This window comes from Brassica napus, chromosome A1 (assembly GCF_020379485.1).
Source record: "Brassica napus cultivar Da-Ae chromosome A1, Da-Ae, whole genome shotgun sequence".
NCBI lineage: Eukaryota > Viridiplantae > Streptophyta > Magnoliopsida > Brassicales > Brassicaceae > Brassica > Brassica napus.
In genome coordinates this window covers 5,845,606-5,864,806 of record NC_063434.1, presented here as the reverse complement: position 1 = coordinate 5,864,806, position 19,201 = coordinate 5,845,606, and the positions used below count along the sequence as shown (strand labels likewise).

Here is a 19,201-nt window from a genome sequence, read left to right as displayed (position 1 = left end):
ATGTTATTCTCACCACTTATCCGGTTATCGTAATTACTAAACCGGATTCTAATTGTCGATAACCGAATTGTTTTGCAACACCAATGAAAAATCTTGAGCCACACAGTTGTTTAAGTTTATCTTAGTTCACCTCTCTGCAGATTCTCTCGGACAAATCCGACACAAAGGTTTCATCTTTCATCGATTTTCATTAGAAATTAAGATCAAAGTTTCGACCTTTACGCTTCTGGTAGTTAGTTTCCTCAGGAAAGTATGCGTCTTGGAAAGTTGATTTAGCTCATTTTGTGTGATCAAGAAATGGTTTTTGCGGTTTGTGTTGGTAATGCATCTCTTGTATCTATGGAACTGAGGTGGGTGAGAAGAAGCAAATGTGATGATGCTGCATCTGCATTGCCTCGTTCGATACCAATTTTTATCTCTACCTTGAAGAAAGACATAAACCTAGAGGAGCTGAGGCAGTTGTATTCACGTTGTGACCACTCTTGCGACCGTTTGTCTAAGAATGGTAGTGGCATCGTTGACATGAAGAAGCTCCGTACAGCTATCTCCCGCAGCGATGTTGTTGTCTCTGTGTTTTGCAAACCTCATCACACGGCTCTTGTTGAAGATGATGAACAAGAAAGTTTGTCTTCCAAACAAAACAAGGATGAGAGTTCTCTGGGAGATATGTTTCAGGACGTGTTGCCTCTCACTCCTTCAAATGGTCAGCTTGTTGGATTCGGTCGTGCATATTCTGATTATGGCTTGACCGCTTCTATTCACGATCTAATGGTATTTTTTTTTATCTATATTCACAATTTTCAAAGATTGTTTAGTTGAATTTTGCTTTCATTACCAGGTCTACTTGAGATGTAGTAGTACCTTGTGTTTTGGTGCTAAGATGTGTAACTTGGTCTCAGTGTCTTCCAGGTTTTACCTTCACTTCAACGAATGGGGATTGGTAAACTGATTGTTAACAGAATCACCAGGTTTGATGGGACTTCTCTACTATGATCTTTCTTTACTTTAATCCCTTCTTGAAATATCAAATTGCCTCATTCATCGAGGGGGAAAAAAAACTGTTTCAATAGGCTTCTCACAAGTAGAGACATCTACGACATAGCAGCTCTCTGCTTCGAGCATGAAAGGTAATGTAATGCCTTTACCTCTGACATAACACTAATACACATCCTTAACAGCTTATGAGTTCTTTGTTGTATCCTTTCACCTCTAGGTTTAGAACCTTATTAAGGATTTGGTGATGGTGTCTTACTAATGATAGTGTTGAATATATATATATATATATATATATATATATGGGATTGATATTAGTACAAGATTGAATTAAAATGTGAATGGAGAGTCCTTATGCATAATCTACTGATGATAAAGTAACTCTTTGTGTTTGTCTCAGGCCATTCTTTAAAGCCTGTGGGTTTGCAGATGACAGAATGGGTTCCACAACGATGATGTTCACAAAGAGCTTAGAGGCCTGATCTAAACCGAGAAGAAGGCCGTTGGATCTTCTCAAACTATAGGTCAAAGCAAGTTGAATGATCTTTAGACAAAAATCTTTTATGAATCTCTCTCTCTCTGTGATGGTCAGAGAAGAAAAGCCAAAGATTCAGTGTCTTTTTTTTTGCATTTTTGGATTTGATGTCTTGTGACAAACTCGTTTTTCACTTCTCTCATGTCGTGTAAAGCAACGAATATAAGTTAGATTCGGACTATTATTACTCTGTTTCGAGAGGTGGAAATGTACATATCAATTGGATACAAACTATTTTGTCAAAAACGTACTGTTTCTATATGCTTTTCGTTAATAAATACTAAATTTTACTAACGAGAAGAAATAGATAACTTTCAAAGTTATCTTTGTGACTTGCAAAGTACTCCAATGACTTCAATAAATAGTTTACTCAAAGGAACTCGTAGTAATAAACAATAGAAACTATATAATTTAATACTCGATATATTAATATAAACATATAAATTAATAAATTTTGCAGGAAATTTTGACTTAAGCTCAAATTTTATACTATTTTTCAATTAATCTTTAAATGATAATCATTTTTTATAAATACTTTAAGTCTATTATGAAAAAAATAAAATTAATTTTTTAATCATTTATAAATGTTTAATAGTTAAATATAACTCCATCATCTAAATATTAAACACTAAAAAATAATAACTAAATCATAATCCTAAATATTATAATAATTTTGATCGAGTAATTTTAAAAGTGGTATCCAATTTAGTGTATTTCAAATAATTTTTCTAATTTTTTTCAGTCTTAAGTTGTCGATGTAAACTATAAAATAATAAGATAATAATTTAAAAAAACTCTTAAGTTTATACATGGTCCTATTAATACAATAAATTATAAATATATATAAAGTTATATAAAATTTATATAAACATAGAAACATTGTTTTGTTTGTTTATTTTTCAAAACTTATATTAACATAAACAATACATTACATTGTTTTTTTCAAAACAAAATTCATCTCTAACTTTTTCAAATATTTTGATGTTAATTTATCAAATTACAACTAAAACACACATATATTTTAGGATATGTGATTCCAATATCAAATAATCTAAATAAAGAAAGACACATGTGAATCTACAAAATTTAATTAGTATATAATACCTTTAAATCAAATTTCCTTCTTAAAAATTTAAAATTAAATATTATAGAATTATAATCTAAAATAAAATGTTTATTTAGATTAATAACTTATAAATTAACAAATTATCATAATTCTAACATTATTAAAGGTTTTACTGTATCATTAATACTATATTTCAAAGTTTAATTTATAAAGAGATAGAAAAAAGACTTCTTTTTACCATGTCTTTTTTTTGGGAAAATATTTTCATGTTAGGTCATATAACAAGTTGCAACTTCTTTTATTGAATTCCAGTTCTCTTTTGTAACTTAGGTATGATGTTTCCCCCTTTTGAGGAAATATGCAGAAACAAATCAACAATCTAAAGAAAGTGATGAATTATTGAATGCATGCCAACAAAAGATGTCTTAAAAGTGTGTTACTACCCAAAAAAAGTAAGAATGTCTGTTTGATTCGATAATAAATGCATCCACAAGTATACTACACATGTGTTGTTGACTTTACGCTCTCGGTTTTTTTCTGTCAACAACTTTTTCAGCTTCTCATACGTATAATTTTCACTTAAAAAAAGGGAAAATATTACAGTGTTCGAAATAGTAAGATGATTTTCTGCTCTTGGAACGTAAGTTATTGCAAAGAAAATCACCAAAAAGTTAATTAGGATCAGAGATTTAAGATTTCTGTTAAATTAATCTTCTTTTCCAACGGATATTCTTTATATTTTAAAATAAGGTCTCTTCGAGTAGTACAAAAAACTATCATATACAAAGTTATGAGAATTCTCTTAACATCATAATCTTTTATTAACATGGTTTATGGTTCAAATGATGTGATCAGCCATGCTAAACTGCTGGTCACGTGCTTTATACACGAAGTCTATGAATATATTATTTGTTAATAATTTCTTGATGAGGATCGATGACTATACTTTATATTTACCTTTTGCTCCAAATATATCAAAGTTATTTTTCAAAACATTTTGGACCAACCTCGTTATACTTTTTATATATGAGCACCACACAGTTTCATTTTTTTTGGTCAAAACCATATATTATAAATATAAGATCTTGAACAGAACTACAAAGGGGTTGTTGTTATTTTATTTTTTTGAACAACTTTGTTATTTTATTTATTTATCAAGATCTAAACTTTATCTCTAATTGATTTTTAGAAATATACTCATGGCCGTTTAACAGCACGTGCAAATGGAACGGTTGAACAAGGTCTGAAATATAAAAATAAAAAGTTTAAGATTTTTTTAAAAATATATAAATAAATTATGGTAAATTTTTTTTAAAATTTTTAGATATAATACTAAATTTATAATTTATAATTAAAAAACAGATAAAATTAATAAATTTTAAAATTACTTGATAAAATATACGATTAATAATTTTTTGAATAGAGTCTAAAATTAATTTGAAACGGCCATAAATGTACTCGTAGTTATCTTTATTACACCATCCGTATCTACAGATCCACAATGGATTAGATCGACCAAGTCACTATAAAGTATGAACTACTAACATGTTATCAAAGAACATAAAAAATTACTGACATTTTTCTTAGATTCATAATATAGTACATCAAATAAAATCAAAGTGATTTCTTAATATATAAAATGGGCGCATATTTCTATGCAAGCCTGTAAGCACACATATAAATATTATGATATGTGTACCGTTGTCACATGGGCCGGTTTCTTTTCTTTTCTTTTTTCTTTGTTTTAAAAACCTGAAATTTCCACTTGTGCATAACCGTGATGAAAATTGAAATGGATTAATTATTCAACCAACCATCAAAAACAATGGGCCAATGCAATTGATAAATAGAAAACGAGACATAGGAGGAGAAAGGAGAAGAAGGCGAAATCTTGACTCACCTTCATGTGTTTGATTCCTAGCCATGTGCACTGCATACCTACCATTATTTATTGACTAATCAATAGCAGTATATACACTCAAAACGTATTTTGAACAGATATCATATACTTGTATGTACTTGTAACCATATTGGTAGAATATGGGAGTGTAGATTAATTAAGCTACAATATAGTATTGGTAGTCTGCCAAGTCGATAAATTATATATAGTTACAAACAAAATGAACTACGAAAAAAAATCACATCTAGGTTTTGTCTATATATATAGAGAAAACATCGGCTTGTGCTTACTATTATTCCTAGTAGTTTTTATGTTTCTTTATGCTGATTAGGAGAATTTCAATCTGAACCCTCAACTAGTTTCCAAAATTTGTGAAAAATTACACTTTTTTTTTGCAATATGAGACGTTCACTAAGTACTAAAAATTGATTAAACTAAAGTAAAAGAACATAGATCATGGTATTCAAATAATTTTTTTATTAGTAATTCCTTTTTATTTGTTATAAAAGTAGTTACAGGTAACGTTTGCAACGGATTGTTCTCAATTGGTGAAGATGGTTTCGGAACCAGAAGAATGGCCAGCATTCGAAAGCTATTTGGAGGACATAAAGCTTCTCAAAGGAAGTTTCCTCAACTCTGATATAGTTCATGTACCTCGGACAGCGAATCTTCGGGCAGATAGTCTAGCACGCAGTGCTAGGAAACAATCGTCCTTTGTCGTTCACATGGATGCGGAGTTACCGATTTGGTTTACAGAGTCATCATGAGTCTGTAAATTCTTTGCTGTCAAAAAAAAAAAAAAAAAGTAGTTACAGGTAAGAAAATATTTTAAATCTCATTATATTGATCTAAAAAGAAAGAATAAAAAAATTTATATAAGACTTGAAAAGATGTGAATATCCTCTAAGACCTAGCTATAAATCGAGGGTATTTTAAAACTAATTGAACTAGAAACAAATTATAGAGGAACTAAAGAAAAAACTATAGAGGAACTGTATAAAATAATGCTACATGTTTTCGGGTTTCCCATTCACACTTACAAAGAAGCATTGAGATTTTCTTTTGTTTGGGCCAAAAAAGAGTATATTGTCTTTCTCTTAAATATATAACTAGAATTTATCCCGCACATCGTGCGGGTATATTTTTATTTTATAAATATTTAATTTTGATATTATTATATAAATAGAAATATACAATTTATATCTTAGTGTTATGTATTTTATAACTTTATATTTTTATTGTTTAGGTTTTTTATTACTTTATTAATATAGGAGTTTGTTTTATATATTTTACCATTTTTATTACGTTTTCGAGTTTTCATAATTTGAAATAATCAAATAAAAAATATTCTTCAACATATGATTTTTGAAAATATATATCTGTAGTAATAAATTTTTAACATATGTTAATAACTTCATTTGTATAAAAAAAATCTGACATGATTAATAAACTTGATCCCGTTTTAGTGGTAGATGATAATTTATTTAAATGAAAGCATTATATTACGTAATTACAAAATTAATTAATACAATATTTAATAAAAAATATTTAAAAAATTTAGTCGGATTTTGTTAGATTTTTCTCAACAGATTTGGTTATAACTGAAAATAAAATTCAAATCTATAGTTAAAATTAATTTATTATTAATATTTCTAGTAATTATTATGTCATATTATGTGATTAATGAAATGGTCCTAATAGACTTCTAAATAGTAGATAAAAATGGTACTTCTCTTTTAATAGAGAAGATATCACATAGTGTTATATATACATCAAGCAGGTTGTATATATTTTACATACAATTATATATAGACATACATACACACATACGCTTGTCAGATTATCACTTAGATTCTCTTCATCATAATACTCTCACTCCCTCTCCACTTTCCGACAAGTCACATAAATGGCTTTTTCCCGGCAAATAACCGACGGCAAGATCGCTGCCTCCACCACCGTGACTAAGAAGTCCGATGTTCCTACTCCGCGGCCAAACTGCTGTGTCACGTGCCTTACGAGGCTCATCAGAAAATTAAAGAGAAAGGGGAGGTTACTGGTGACGGCGACGGCTGCTCGGAGACAGGGGAGTTCGCTGCAATGTCGGTACGATCCAATGAGCTATTCACTGAACTTTGACGGTGGCGCGTGTGGTAGACTTCCCGATGATGAGGATTATTATTTCCGGTTCTATGCGTTTTCTTCAAGATACGTTACTACTAACATTACCAAGACGAGACCACCATTTACTCGTGAAACTCTCTCTACCAGTACACATGAATTCGCGTAAATTTATTTGTCGTTCACTCGTTTGACCTTTTTCAACAAAAAAGCGGTTAGAGCTCATTATTCTTTGTTACTATTCTCTACATTGAACTATTGGAGTCCGTAGTGCGCTATAATAGTTTTATTTTTAGATTGCCAAATAGAGCTCATTGTATTTGGTATTTTAATTAGTTCGTAGATTTAAATCAGTTTATTTTTTTGTCGATTAAGTTTATATACATATCACATTTTCTGGTTGGTGTTTATTAATCCCTTCACAAAAACAACTTGAGGAACTTATTTTTTCTTAAAACACACAACAATCTCAAAAGATCCAATCTTATACCACATTCAGATGTCGCACGTTAGCGCCACTCACTTCATTGTAATTCCGTCCAATAAATTATACACATATAATTTGATCAAAAAAATATATACACATATAATATTTTAACGCACAAATAAGTCTGAAAATGGTAGAGATCTGATTTACATAAACTGAAATCACTGTTTTTGTTTTTAACATCATTTAAGATATATATTTCTTACTTATTATTTATTACTTATTACATATGATGATCTTGTGACGAATGAATGTAACTTTTAAAAAAAAATGAATGTAACTTTTTTGCAGCACTTATAGATATATTAAACGGTTCAACATATAATTCAATAAAAAAAATTTTGTACCATGTTAAACCATGACAAACGAACTTTCTGATATGTTCCCAGTTCCCACTGATCTGCACTGGAATTTGAAATCTATACATAATGTAGAAATTAATTAACCACTGATAAATCGCTAGATCAAAATGATTTCCGCAAATCAATTAGCTTTAGTGTTTTATGATCGCATTACTCAAAACATATACTTACGTTCTTATTTGCATATATATTTTTTATAAGTATTTACATATATTCATCACCCTTAATAATTAATACAGATGATAAACACGACCGTTGTAGATTAAATACTAAATATAACTGTACGTCATTAGAATTAAAAATATAAAACCGAAATATAAAATTTGTTAGAACTAAATTATCATCCATTAGCCAGTTTGGACTTGGGTTTCGGTCCAAGTGGTTTACATGGGGGATCGTAACAGATGATCGGTTCATCCTTTAGTATTAGTATGGTAGTCAGTCCACTGTAGTACTAAGTATGTTCTTCTCGAGGTCAACCGGATCAGCCGATAGAATTTATCAAAAATAAAAAAAATTGTTAGAAAAATACATAAAAATGGGAATCCGTGTAAGCCATACTGGAAGGCGATGTTAGTGACTCGAGACAAGTTCGCCGAACACTATCTTAGTAGTCTTCTAGGGTTTCCTTTTTTGACTACTTGACACAAGAGTTTTAAATAGACGGTAACGATATTCGCATGTTACATTGCATGAAATTGCGAGCCATTCTAGACAAATGAGAAACTTAAATAAATAAAAATAAATAAAAAACAATCTTACTATTTGAAAATCATGTTTTCTATTCATTAGCCACAAAGCCTAACTTTTGATAAACTCAAGCATACTCCGTTTAAATTACACTGTTACAAACCATACATACGGAGTGACTGATTACAAACCATACATACGGAGCTGAAGTTTCTTCATTCTCTTACTACAAGCTCCACACCACATCAAAAAATTACTGACAATATTAAATACATACAAATGTACAATGCTTAGAATTAAGATATCACTGATCTAGCTTTTGGTTGGTTATCTAAACGTATTTGATTGATGTCTTCAGTATCCAATTAAAGCATATCAGGGAAAAGTTTGTTTAAAAATTAATAATCAAAATATTGAAAGTTAAAAGGAATAACCTAATGGGTGAAATCTTTTTGGGCCGAGAATACATCTGTGGATGCCATTTTAGGCCTTTGTCTGGCTCTATCTGAAAGTAATTGATCTGACTCTCAACTTCGGCTTTTTAGTAAAAATCAAAGTAAGGGTCTTTTATTTGCAGAGGTCAAGAATCTTTTCTATTGATTTTCCTGCGGAAAATTAGTGGTTACAATCATATGAAATTGTTTGTACGAAAACACTCAAGACTGAGAGCTTGATTGGTTTCCCCGCTACCACCCGCAAACGCAGCTTTAGCGGTTGGTAGCGGTTGACAGCGTTTCGAAACAATCATACAAACCGCTATAAATTGCTTCAAACCGCTCCGAACCTCTTAAATTCAAAAGCTGGTTCCAGCTAGCGTTTGCGGTTGCGGGCGGTTGCGGGAGGATAATTTTTTTTTTTTTTTTAAAAACCATATAAATACAAAAATAAAAATATTCAATAAATTTTTAAAAATGAAATTATAAAAATACTAAAATATATCTATGATATTTTAATTAATATTATAAAATTTTAAAATAAAAATATTTTCTATAATTTTAAAAATTTAAATCTATAACTTTGAAAATATAATTTATATATTTATTATAATATTATGATTTTTGATATTTTTATAATTATATAAAATGTAAATATTGTTAATTTATTATTTAACCGCTGCTGTATCTAGTAGTTAACCAGTCATAAGTATCCCGCAAACGCACCAATTTTTAACCGCAGAACCAGTCGTACAAATCTCTTAAAACCGCTAGAAACCGCAACCACCCGCATCCGCAAACGCCCGCAACCGCAACCGCAACCGCTGCGTTTGAACCAGTCAGGCCCTGAATTGGTGTCTTTCCTGTATGCAAAAGCTGATAAAAATGCCTCTTTATTTTTAATTTGTAGATTACGAACTAAAAATTATTAAAATCGGATAATATTAATATTTGTAAATATATTAGATTCGAACAAGAAAATAAAAAAATAAAATATTGCTAAAAAACTTAACTTTGATCTGAACAATAAAGAATTATACGAAAACATCAAAAATAACAACAACAATCATATTTGGTTACACAAAATTTGTGTAGACAATATTTTGAATATTTTAAAGATTTTGGAGGTTCCATATCAAATTTACCTGATCATTAGGGTTGTAATATTTAAATTTTTGGAATAGTTATGTCTTCATGAAATTTTTAAAGCTTTTTGTTTTGTATACTGTTGTTGTCTAAATCAAGTTTTAAAATATTTTACATATTATTTTCAAGTTTTATTTAATTATATGTGTAAGACTTAAATTTATATAAAAAAATTCAAAATATTTATGAGATATGGATTAAAACAATAAACGAATAAATATTTAAATTATAAATGTGATGTATAATTGTAAGAACCAAAATACAAAAAAAATATGAAACTTCAGATTTGAAGTTTTGAGTAGTGAAACTTCAAATATAGAATTTCACTCATCAAATTTTAAATTTAATGTTTTAAAGTTCATTTTTATAGAACAAAAAACTTTGAATTTATTTTGATTCTTGTGCCGCGGAGCCAGCCTATATTTACGAGCCATTTAATAGCGGGCCTCGCAGAACGATCATGTGTGGTCAGTTTAATTTATAAACCGGTACAAACCATAGAAACTGAGTACTGGTTTGGTAACTGAATGGCTTCCTTTTTCTTGGTTGAACACTAAACAGTTTCTTCACTCTTTCTAACTACAAACTCTACACCACACCAAAAAAAAAATACTGAAATTCTATATCACCAATTTCAGTTGTTACACCTACAAAAAAGCTTCAAGCAAACCCGTTTCATCTAGTTTTTAGTTGAATATCTAAATGTATTTGATTGATGCCTTCAATATCCAATTGACCATTTGCATATTAGGGAAATGTTTATTTTAAAGTATTAATCAAAATTGTTATTATGATTTCTGAGTTGTATTTAGTTAAAAGTTACGAAAATACAAAATGAATGAATTATTTTTGGGCCGAACATTCATGTGTCGATGCCATTTTAGGCCTTTGAGTGGCTTTATGTGAAAGTGATTGCTCAGAGCCTCAGACTTCTTTTTCACACATTTTACTTTCACTGAAAATCAACGATCTGAGTTAAAAGTAGCAAGTTGCTCAAAAAAAAAGAAAGAGTTAAGAGTAGCAATAATTTTTTAATAAAAATGAAAGCAAGGGCTTTTTGTACTAAAACCTGCGGGAAAATTCTTTGTTAATTTGATTACATAAATCTCCATATAAAATCAAGAACAGCAATAAACTCCGGTTATGACCATTGAAATGTCCTTAACGAAACTAGATTAATAACAGTAATCTACGACTACCATCACTCACACCCATTAATAACCACACTTCGGTGGAATATTCCATTTAGTCTCAGACACGGTCGTATTCAACGATACATATCGTTTCCAGTCTTCAAGAGCAGCCTTTAGATTATTCACTTTGTTGTCCAAACCAATACAACAATTAGCATGCATTGTGTTAACCACGTTGATGTCCCTGCTCGGCTGGCAAAACCCTCCAAAGTAAACCGTGTCAAGAAACCTAATGTTGATTCCAAGTTTCAAGACAAACTGTTTGTTTTTTATGAGGTTGAACACATCTTGATCGTGTTTTCCAGGGAACTTTCGACTCGATCTGATCCAGAACTTGTAAAAGTTCAACGTTCTGCTGTTTGCTTTGACGTATGTGAATCCGGAGTTCACGTGGTTATTCTTGTCTGATGGCTTTCCATTGTAATCATCGCATGTTATCTGAAAGTCGGCGTCTCGGAAGAACCGGGGAAATGGGTCTCTAAGCCACAAGATATCTGCATCCTGCATGCAAATACAACAAACTTATCATTTACACACTTCACAATCATCATATACAGTGTCCAGCAATCAAACAAGATATGTACAACTTAGTTATTGGTACCTTTATTATGATATGATGACAATTACAATAATGTAAAATAACGTACTACTATCTTAAGATAATTTCAGTATACTTACTTTATATCTAGAATTATATATCGTTGACAATAAAACCACTCTCTATATGTAGTTATGTACACACGTAAACATACATGTTATGCTGAAGTTAATCTCTATCTTAGAGTCCTAACCCGCCTCCTATTATGAACAAATCAATGGTTCAACAGTATATATCAAGAAAAACGGAATAAATGGAAGTCAGAGTTAGGCTCAAAATAAAACAAAGAATATCGATAGTCAAGTCTAAAACCTTCACCAAAAAAAAAATAAATAAAATCTAGCAAAAGGGAAAATATAGGGGGGAAAATATTCCTATTCATATCCATAGGTACATAAATGTCCGATAAATCAACAATTCATGTTTCTTATAATCATAACTATTTATATTCTTCTTGAAGTCATTTCTCTTCAGCGTACTTCGACCAAATACTAATATCTTACATAAAGTAGATCATTTTTCTTATTATATTATTAATACTTTTATTTGTATATAAATCGTATCATGAAAAATTGTTTGGAAAATACGCTGATGGTGGGAAAACATATCTAATTGGTATAGAGGAAATTTCATATTTTAAAGGATCAATATATATATATATATATATATATATATATATATATAAACTAATTATATATGAAATAAGGGGAAAAAATTAGTGTTACACGTACCGTGAAGATGAAGTTGTATCCTAATCCAAGAACTTCCTTAAGAAGATCCATTCGCCGCCAAATGAGTTTCAAGTAACCAGGCGTCATAAACCGGTTTGGACCCGAGAGTTGGTCTGAATCTGTGGCGTTAATCAAGTAGCAATGAGGATGAACCTCTATGCACCGATCGTATGCATGCTTATCCAAGCAAACCGCGATCACGTGTTTCAATAGTATCTCTGTTCCTATACCGGCTTTGAAACTCTCTCGAAACACGTCGAAAGTTGAGTTTGGTTTGACCCATGCTTCGTTTAACGCCGTGATGATCACCGTGTTATCCTCCATAGCCGCATTCATCAGTACTCTCTCTAGTTCTGAAACCGGTTCCCTCTTTTGCACCTACGAATATAGTTGAGATCAATGTTTCAAGAATCATTAGGTGAAAAAAAAAATCATTAGGTGAAAAAAAAATCATTAGGTGTACATAAAAGTCTCTGTCTAGATTGATTTTTTTTTAAAAATCGTTATAGAAAAATTAGTTTGCTTATGATCAATTTGTCACATAGATGAGTGTCTAGGCGCAGCCTGTACAGTTTTTCAAAATACTGGTTAAGATTAACATATCAACAACAAAAAAATGTCTGGTAGTGTAATTCTCATTAAATGTTTATGGTTCAATACTAAAAATCGGTTTGGAAAATCATCATTAACAAGTTCGCTACAAACATGAAAATAGAGCATTTACTCATTTATCAATAAGAAATCTACGTAAATATTAACTTTCCTGATGACAGTAAACAAAATATGTGCAAGTATATCTCCGTAAAGTTCTTCTAACAATAAAATAGCAACAATTCATTGGATTCGTAACTCATATCAATCTTCAAACTATATTGAAGTATTTAAATTATCAATGAACATATGTAATATACTCACCGTTAAGGAAGTCTCGTTAATGGTTTTTGAAGAATAACAATCGGTCTTCCATAGAGACACCACGTTGAGGGGATTATTTGCAGATTTATAGAACAAAAGGCAAGAAAGTGTCACGGTCGTGACCAACAACACGACTTTAATCATGTCTCTTCTTCCGAACAAACCATCGGTAGATATCACCGGCTTAGATTTTCCGTCGTCAATGCTAACTCCGCCGAACTTGTATCCCAAGGTAGAAGATTCACCTTTCGTGCTCTCCATTGTTTTGACTATGAATCGTTTCTTGTCTTCGTTCGTTTCCTTTATATGTATATTTTGTTGCTATAATGTTTCCTTTATATTGCCTTACCATATATCTCCATTTAGTAGTCTTGACTTTTCTTTGAATAGTCTTTTAAATTTAAGAATATAAGTTACTCGTGAAGACTTTTATAACGATTCATTATGTTAAGTAACTTATGAAGATATTTTACTTTCTCAAACGGGATACTTCCTTTGAATCATATGGTTAACCATGACCAAACCGGGTCATAACTTTTTATCGGTTCGATTCAATTGTGTCTCCAAATGAGAGTATAAGCACGTCAAGGTTACTAAGAAAACTATTACTATAACTAGATAATACTCGAACCAATTTGTTTTTGTCGAATATAAACTATCGTAGACATAAGTGACACTGGCGAGAAAAAAACAAATGATTTTGATTTCTGACAATCACATAATAATAAACGATAGGAAAATACAACTGTCATATTTATTGATGAATTAAAGAGGAAGAAAAGTGGTGATTAGTGACTTAACTATAAACCATATTATCATGTCACCATTAACCCATATTCGCCTAATATAAACATAAATCTAAAAGTTGAAGTATTATTCAAATTACTCCTAGACTTTAGTTCACCCATATAGTGTCAGTCTTGGTATAGTATTCTTTCTTTTTTTTAACTGAGAAGTTTCTTACAAGCATTAGAGTTAGAAATCATACCAAAACAAAATCAGAAATGATAACGTGCCATCAAATTTATGCTTTGTGTTATGGGTTGGTTCCGTTCCATGACATATTGTGTTACACCGGTTTAGCATCAAATCGGTCAATCATTACCAGCTTGAACCATCCGGTTTAAGTACTTAAGGATGTAAGTAGTAATTACATGTTTACCGTTGAATAGGTCAATAAGTTGCTACGACGTCTAGTTTAAGAAAAAAAATCCTTGAATAAAATGGCATTTGGGATATAAAGACTCGTTTTCTATTGGTCGACCTCTGGTCAGATGTAGTGTTAAAATCAATCTCTACTACTAAATTGAATCTCCGTACGAAAAAATGAAGTTGATATTTAATGTTGACGGCTCTCTAAATAACTGTTTTTTTAATTTATAATTTATCAAATATTAATTTATATTCCATAGAGTTTGTATCAAGAAAGTTACTCTTTCTCATTGAATATAAAGGCTGCATCAACATCAGTATGGCCTCATTTATAGAATTTCGCACCAAGTATGACCAGATCTTTATAATGGTTGTTTCTTGGCATTGCGTCAAGACTTTTAATACATGTAATAGAGTCAAATTGATAGAGAAAGTTTATGTGATCAAGGCCAGTAATAACAGATTCTGTTGTATAACTATAACCTTGAAATTGGTATCCTTTGATTCCATTTTATCTGTAACTGTCTTACAAAAAAATAAGAGAACAAAACTAAACATAAAAGACTTGTCCAACGTTCAAAAGGGTTTCATGAGGAACATGTAAGATAACACTATTCTCTCTACAAACCTTAGCAAGAAAAGCATAAACATAATCAATCGCAATCTTTTTGGGAAGCCCTGCTCCGCTTCTTGCTTTCACCACAGTGTTTCCCATTATATGAACAACCCCTGACTCTTTACATGTCTTCAAAAACTCCAACTCATCCTCCTCTTCTTCTTCTATAGTGTTGCTATGCCTGAAACTCATCCTGCTATGCGGAGAATCAACGGGAACTATGGTGTCTAAAGTCGATACCGTGTAGTCCACCATCGATGAGAACATATCCATGTTGTTGTTTTCATTGTTCTCATTGTTGTTGTTGCTGTTGTGGTTGTTGTTGTTGTTGTTATGGACTAATGCATCTGGTGTTTGGTTGACTGAGTATGCGCTGCTGTACGTGCTTGAGTTTGCACCTGGCTCCATCATTGTTTCGATATGGACGAATGATAAGAGTTTATTAAATAGTTTGGTTTCAAAATCATCGTCTTTCCTATGCAGATCTTTGTAACCATACCTATTAAAACAGTTTATTAAAACTCTTGTCTAAAGAACAGAGAAGATTTAAGGACTACTAGGATAGTACCTAGCTACGCAACGGAACATTCTGAATGTCTTTGGTCCGATTCTCTTGACAAGAAACCTCTCTTCTTCAGGGACGGTGTAAACAGGAAGGTACTTGACGCAGACAAAGACAACAACCGAGTGAATCGCTGGCAAGTTAGTGATGAAATGAGAGAAGATATGAGGGACACCTCTAGCTAACTCCGTGTAGACCAACCCTATCCCTGGGACACGGACAAGACCGAGGCTAGGACCAAGACCAAGTATCCAACTCATTGAAACTTTACTGTGCACTTCAAACTCATACTTCTTGACCGTTGCGTAATGCCAAACCGACATTACAAGAAGAGAGATGGCTGCTATGATGAGTGGAACCCATCCTCCTTCAATAAACTTAAAGATCACTGCTGAGAAGTAAGAAAGCTCCACTACCAGTGAGAGGACGGCGAATATAAGGACAAGGCTCCAGTGGCACCTCCACACAAGCAGCATGATCAGCACCATCAGCAACGTGGTCATAAGCATCACCAGCACAACAGCAGTCCCTATTAAGACCAAACAGATGAACATACAGTTTCAGTTTTGTTAGGAATGCTACTAAAATGTTAACATCTTTTTTCTTTTTTTAATACAAGGAAGTTCGGGGGTACCCCCAGGCCCGAAACCAATGTAATATTAGTTTCGTTTCAGCAGTCACTCGAACTGAAGACCTCAGACACAATGATCAGAGTCCTTTCCAGTTGAGTTAATGATCTCTGGTAAAATGTTAACCACTACAACCTTACCGTATGCATTTCCGATTTGGCTCTGATTCTTGAAACTAGCGGTGACGGCGATGCAGCCAATCATCAGTATCCAGTTAATATCGGGGCAATAGATCTGACCAAGGAACTTTTTAGAAGTGTGAACAATCTGAACACGAGGAAAACAACCATGAGACACAGCCTGCTTGACTATAGAATAAGTCCCTGAGATTGTAGCTTGGCTCCCAACGATTGCAGCTCCTGTCGCCGCTATAAACATAGGCCAATACACACTATCTGTAGACATTTCAGAACCAAAAGAGAGTTTTTGAGTGTTCTGTAAAAAATCTAAAAAGATCATGCACAAGGGACAGACCAGGGATAGATGCATAGAAAGCATCTTGGTAATGATCTTTGTTGTTCACAAGATACGCAGCTTGTCCACAGTATGCTAGAAGAAGACAAGGGAAGACGAAAAATGTAAAGGCCAGCTGTATAGCTAGTAACGGGAAGTAAGCAATGTCTGCGTATAGTGCCTCTGTGCCTGTAATGCTGAGAAGAATGCCACCGAGAGAGATCCAACCATCACGTCCTCGTCTTTTGAAGTACAAGTAGATGTATGTTGGTGAGAACGCTTTTAAAACGCTTGTGTCGTGTTTGCATATGTTGTATATACCAGTGGCTCCGATGAAGAGGAACCAAATGAAGACGATAGGTGCAAAGAGCCAGCCTACTTTGTCTGTACCGTAGTGTTGCATACTGAATAGTCCTATTAAGATGACGATAGCCACAACGACAACGATGTCTGCAAGAAAAAAAAGGAACATAGCAAGTGAGTTAAGACTAAACCGGTCTGAAACTTGAGTTGACATAAGCAATGCGCAAAAAATCGATAACTTGCAGAGGATTATCGACTAGGTGGATTATTCGTTAAGATTTAAACGAATTATTGATTTATTTTATATATTTTACATTTATAATATTTTACCGCTGCTCATCTTTGGATTGTTGACTTTGATCCCACCGGTAGCTGAAAGAACTGTAATGAAAAAAAGGTTTTGCAAGTTAAAAAGTTTCGGTTAAGCTGAAGAAAGAAAGAGGAAGAAGGTGGTTTTACCGGAGATGGCTGGGGTTAAGATACCATCACCAATGGTCATACAAGTCCCTAAAAGAACAATGACAAGAAGAGCTCTCTTCCTCCAATGTTTACCCTCTAACCACTTCTTTGTTTTAGCAGAGAAAGACCCTTCAGTGGATAGAGTTCGACTATAAGTAGTGAGATTCTCATCGCTGCGTTGATGATTCGGGATTAGACTCACTTTAGCATGTCTACAAAGCAACGAGTATATAGCTAAAGTCCCACCTGCACACAAACATTAACTATAAACTAAACCGGTTTTGGTTAAAAACATTGATCAAGTTTATTAGTTTATGCTTTTACCTTGACCATTGTCATTAGCTTTGCAGACAATGAAGACATACTTGATGAGAGGAACAAGCAAAAGAGAGTAAATGATCAAAGAAAGAGCTCCGATTACATCTTCACTATCTTCAATCCCATCAGGGAATGTATTGTAGAACACATACAGTGGAGAAGTCCCTAAATCTCCGTAAACTATGCCTAGACTTTGGAATGATAGTCTCAGTAGCATCAACATCGACAACTGGTTAAAGAAAACGCAAAATTGATTAAACTTTCTTCATTTCTCAAAGTCTATATATGTGAAAGTATTGACCTTATCTCTGGGCGTGGTGTTGAGCTTAGTAGCTTCTTCATCCATGGGTTGATCAAGCTTCTGCTCTAGCTCCCACATAGCTCCTACATGTCTTTCTTCTATCGTGTTTTCACCTTCTGGAACAGATGTTTCTACCCTTTCCGCCATTTTTTTTGTGATATGGAAAACAACAACAGAGCTTGTCCTAAATTGATTCAAGCCCTGATTTTTCAGATCAAACCGGTCGGAGCACTATGAATCGATAATCATGCGGAGGAATTGAGATGAGACCAAAGTTGAAACCTCTTGTTCTGTTTTTTTTCTTCTGAGTATAAGAAGCGACTTTGAGTTTATTACAGAGTTAATTAAATAAGAAAACAGAATCAGTCAATCATATGATAATACGAAAAAAATATATATACCAAAGAGGAATCTTTTTAACAACTATGATGATTACGCGAACAGAACACGGTTTGAAATAACGATGTTTTTTTCTTCTTCTTTGTTTCGGATATTAACAGAGAGTGACCAAAGAGAGAAAGAAGAGGAGAAGAGAGAGATGAAGACAAAGATTGAACGATGAAACTTTATAAGTTTATGAAAACGCTGACAAAACTCAAGTCTTGTGGCAGAGAGAGACACGGGCAGTTAAACTCTCTTTCTTTCTCTCTCTCTCTCTTTTTGTTTTATTTTCTGTTCTGGTATATACTTTTTCTTTTCTTTTCAATTGTTGGCCTATACTTCAGTTTCAGATTTTGATTGTGATATATCCAACTTTGATAAAACACAAACAAGGAAGAAAATATAGAGGAGACTACAAATTAAATTAAAATTTTATTTTCATGTTTATTGTCAAACAATCATAATTTTATTTGACACTGGATGGATATGTTTTTATTTAATTTTGTCTTGCTTTCATTTTCTCAAGGCAGGCCCGCACAACTTTTTGAATCATATACCAGGAAACCCTTTTGGTGAGAATATATATGCCAAAAAATACATGATCAGATTCACAATTGTTTGGAATACAAATATTTTCTACTTTATTATGCCATGTAATGATGTAAAATATATCTATTCTGAATATCATGTTACCTGACTATTCAATAATTTTGTTTAAAAAAAATCATTTCACACTCTACCTACAATTATTCAATAATGTTGTAAGGTGTTTTGATTAATACCAAGTAAACTAGTTTATTGAAAGTTGACTTTCCGTCCTACCTAATTCAGTATGTATATATATTATATTGTATGACCA

General features: G+C 32.2%; 4 protein-coding genes across 5 annotated transcripts; 2 read left to right on the top strand and 2 right to left on the bottom strand.

Moving 5' to 3' along the window:
* The first annotated feature begins 95 nt into the window (after window positions 1-95).
* BNAA01G10340D (uncharacterized N-acetyltransferase ycf52) lies at window positions 96-1,787 on the top strand. 2 transcript variants are annotated; one of them, XM_013878434.3, is made up of 4 exons: window positions 96-771; window positions 910-968; window positions 1,071-1,127; window positions 1,394-1,787. In XM_013878434.3, the coding sequence occupies exons 1-4, from the start codon at window positions 298-300 to the stop codon at window positions 1,473-1,475; spliced, it is 672 nt and encodes a 223-aa protein (XP_013733888.1). In that variant the 5' UTR covers window positions 96-297; the 3' UTR covers window positions 1,476-1,787. The 2 variants fall into 2 exon arrangements, 1 of the variants encoding a protein (XP_013733888.1); XR_002661789.2 differs by having other exon boundaries at window positions 108-771; window positions 900-968; window positions 1,394-1,541.
* Window positions 1,788-6,192: 4,405 nt separating this feature from the next.
* On the top strand, window positions 6,193-7,022 carry BNAA01G10330D. Its single transcript, XM_013813609.3, has one exon. It carries the CDS (start codon window positions 6,401-6,403, stop codon window positions 6,779-6,781), a length of 381 nt encoding a protein of 126 aa, XP_013669063.1. The 5' UTR covers window positions 6,193-6,400; the 3' UTR covers window positions 6,782-7,022.
* Window positions 7,023-10,838: 3,816 nt separating this feature from the next.
* On the bottom strand, window positions 10,839-13,484 carry LOC106437545 (uncharacterized protein At4g15970). The gene is made up of 3 exons (XM_013878453.3): window positions 13,169-13,484; window positions 12,254-12,631; window positions 10,839-11,425 (listed from the first exon to the last, which is right to left on the bottom strand). Exons 1-3 carry the CDS (start codon window positions 13,427-13,429, stop codon window positions 10,946-10,948), a joined length of 1,119 nt encoding a protein of 372 aa, XP_013733907.2. The 5' UTR covers window positions 13,430-13,484; the 3' UTR covers window positions 10,839-10,945.
* A 1,315-nt stretch (window positions 13,485-14,799) lies between these two features.
* LOC106357938 (potassium transporter 9) lies at window positions 14,800-18,654 on the bottom strand. The gene is made up of 8 exons (XM_048777279.1): window positions 17,962-18,654; window positions 17,667-17,889; window positions 17,343-17,588; window positions 17,214-17,264; window positions 16,602-17,030; window positions 16,268-16,522; window positions 15,505-16,027; window positions 14,800-15,435 (listed from the first exon to the last, which is right to left on the bottom strand). Exons 1-8 carry the CDS (start codon window positions 18,106-18,108, stop codon window positions 14,871-14,873), a joined length of 2,439 nt encoding a protein of 812 aa, XP_048633236.1. The 5' UTR covers window positions 18,109-18,654; the 3' UTR covers window positions 14,800-14,870.
* Window positions 18,655-19,201: the final 547 nt, after the last annotated feature.

Coding starts and splice junctions, on each gene's coding strand:
- BNAA01G10340D (XM_013878434.3), top strand. CDS start 298: ATGGTTTTTGCGGTTTGTGTTGGTAATGCATCTCTTGTATCTATGGAA. Junction 969..1,070: donor ATTGTTAACAGAATCACCAG/GTTTGATGGGAC, acceptor CTGTTTCAATAG/GCTTCTCACAAGTAGAGACA. Junction 1,128..1,393: donor CTCTGCTTCGAGCATGAAAG/GTAATGTAATGC, acceptor TGTTTGTCTCAG/GCCATTCTTTAAAGCCTGTG.
- BNAA01G10330D (XM_013813609.3), top strand. CDS start 6,401: ATGGCTTTTTCCCGGCAAATAACCGACGGCAAGATCGCTGCCTCCACC.
- LOC106437545 (XM_013878453.3), bottom strand. CDS start 13,429: ATGGAGAGCACGAAAGGTGAATCTTCTACCTTGGGATACAAGTTCGGC. Junction 12,632..13,168: donor TTAACGAGACTTCCTTAACG/GTGAGTATATTA, acceptor CTATATTCGTAG/GTGCAAAAGAGGGAACCGGT. Junction 11,426..12,253: donor GATACAACTTCATCTTCACG/GTACGTGTAACA, acceptor ATTTGCATGCAG/GATGCAGATATCTTGTGGCT.
- LOC106357938 (XM_048777279.1), bottom strand. CDS start 18,108: ATGGCGGAAAGGGTAGAAACATCTGTTCCAGAAGGTGAAAACACGATA. Junction 17,589..17,666: donor AGCTAATGACAATGGTCAAG/GTAAAAGCATAA, acceptor GTTTGTGTGCAG/GTGGGACTTTAGCTATATAC. Junction 15,436..15,504: donor ATGTTCCGTTGCGTAGCTAG/GTACTATCCTAG, acceptor CTGTTTTAATAG/GTATGGTTACAAAGATCTGC.